At 34.8% G+C, this 1,258-nt stretch overlaps 1 protein-coding gene across 1 annotated transcript in view; it reads right to left on the reverse strand.

Annotated features, from left to right (window-relative positions):
* Positions 1-196: 196 nt before the first annotated feature.
* The window catches only part of LOC107578669 (Down syndrome cell adhesion molecule-like protein 1 homolog), a gene marked incomplete at its 3' end in the record, with an annotated part of 4,797 nt that continues 3,735 nt past the window's right edge, over positions 197-1,258 (reverse strand). The window contains exon 3 of the mRNA XM_016264602.1: positions 197-352. Within this exon, the coding sequence (XP_016120088.1) occupies positions 197-352 (156 nt within the window). The remainder of the gene's footprint in view (positions 353-1,258) is intronic.

Raw genomic sequence — 1,258 nt, forward strand, 5'->3', positions numbered from 1 at the left:
CTAACATAAAACTCTGTTGGATCAAATTATGAGTCAACTGTCTACTTAGGGAATAGACAACAAGATACATTCCCTATGTAGTGAACAGACAACAAACCAGCTTACTAGGTTTTTTTTTGTTGGTTTTTTTGCATATCTGCAAATATGTTGACATACAATCAGTGGTCATGTGTACATGTGTGGTGCGTGAACTTACGGTCTTCTCTGGTCTGTATGTAGAGTACGTTGCTGCGGACACCATCTCCTGCCTGTGTGTAGGCCAGAACCTGAATGCTGTAGTTTGTGAACTTCTCCAAACCCTTCAGCTCCACCTGCTCACGAGTGGTAGTGATGTTCTGCATCTCTCCCCATTCTGAGAGACGTGAACAAATTTTAATGACTCTCCTTTTTTATTGCATGATCATTTACTTACTAATAACAGCAACTAATTTGAAAACATCACATGAGGGAACACAGGAGAACCATGTTTACACATTCCACATACAAAAAAGTATTATTCAGAGGGAGACTAAAATAGTCTGTTTTGCTGGACAAAGGGTTGCTTGTCACTGCTATAGCTATATTTAGCAGACAATGATATTTATGTCCAAATGCAAAACAAACAAAAAGTACAAAGTTTTCCAGTGGCTCTTTGGAGATGTTAAAATACCATTTATTTGTGGACATACACAATCATCATGCTTTTAGTAACATCATGCTTTTTTGAATAAACTTGATTCCTACTAAATACAATTTAGTTCAAGGTATATATCAAAATATCATACAGTAGTTTTACCACCTGATATCGTTACTGTGCCAAGGTTCTGCCACAGTATTTTTTTTTGTAGGTGACATAGCTGAATAAACACAAAAAGACCCATAGACTCATAGACTTTTTCTCTCAATTCTGAATGGTATAAATAATATACCCTTACCTTGTCATTACTTTCACATTATTCAGCCCATTTATGAACCATTTTTACAGTTTCAACAAGTTGGCTCAAGTATGCTACCATTCAAATGTTTTCTGCTGTTTAAGAAATTTTTATTCAGTAAACTTGTATTCATTAAAGACACATTACATTTATCAAAATTCACATTAAAACATTTAATTTTGTCATAATTTACTCACCCTCACATTGTTCCAAACCTGTATGAGTTTTTATCCTCTGTTGAACTCAAAGAAGATATTTTGAAGAATGTCGGTAACCAAACAGTTGTCAGTAGCTATTGATTCAATAGTATGGGAAACAAATATGGAAGTCAATGGCTACTAGCA

The sequence above is a fragment of the Sinocyclocheilus grahami genome, unplaced genomic scaffold (genome assembly GCF_001515645.1).
Source record: "Sinocyclocheilus grahami isolate Dianchi unplaced genomic scaffold, SAMN03320097.WGS_v1.1 scaffold11414.1, whole genome shotgun sequence".
NCBI lineage: Eukaryota > Metazoa > Chordata > Actinopteri > Cypriniformes > Cyprinidae > Sinocyclocheilus > Sinocyclocheilus grahami.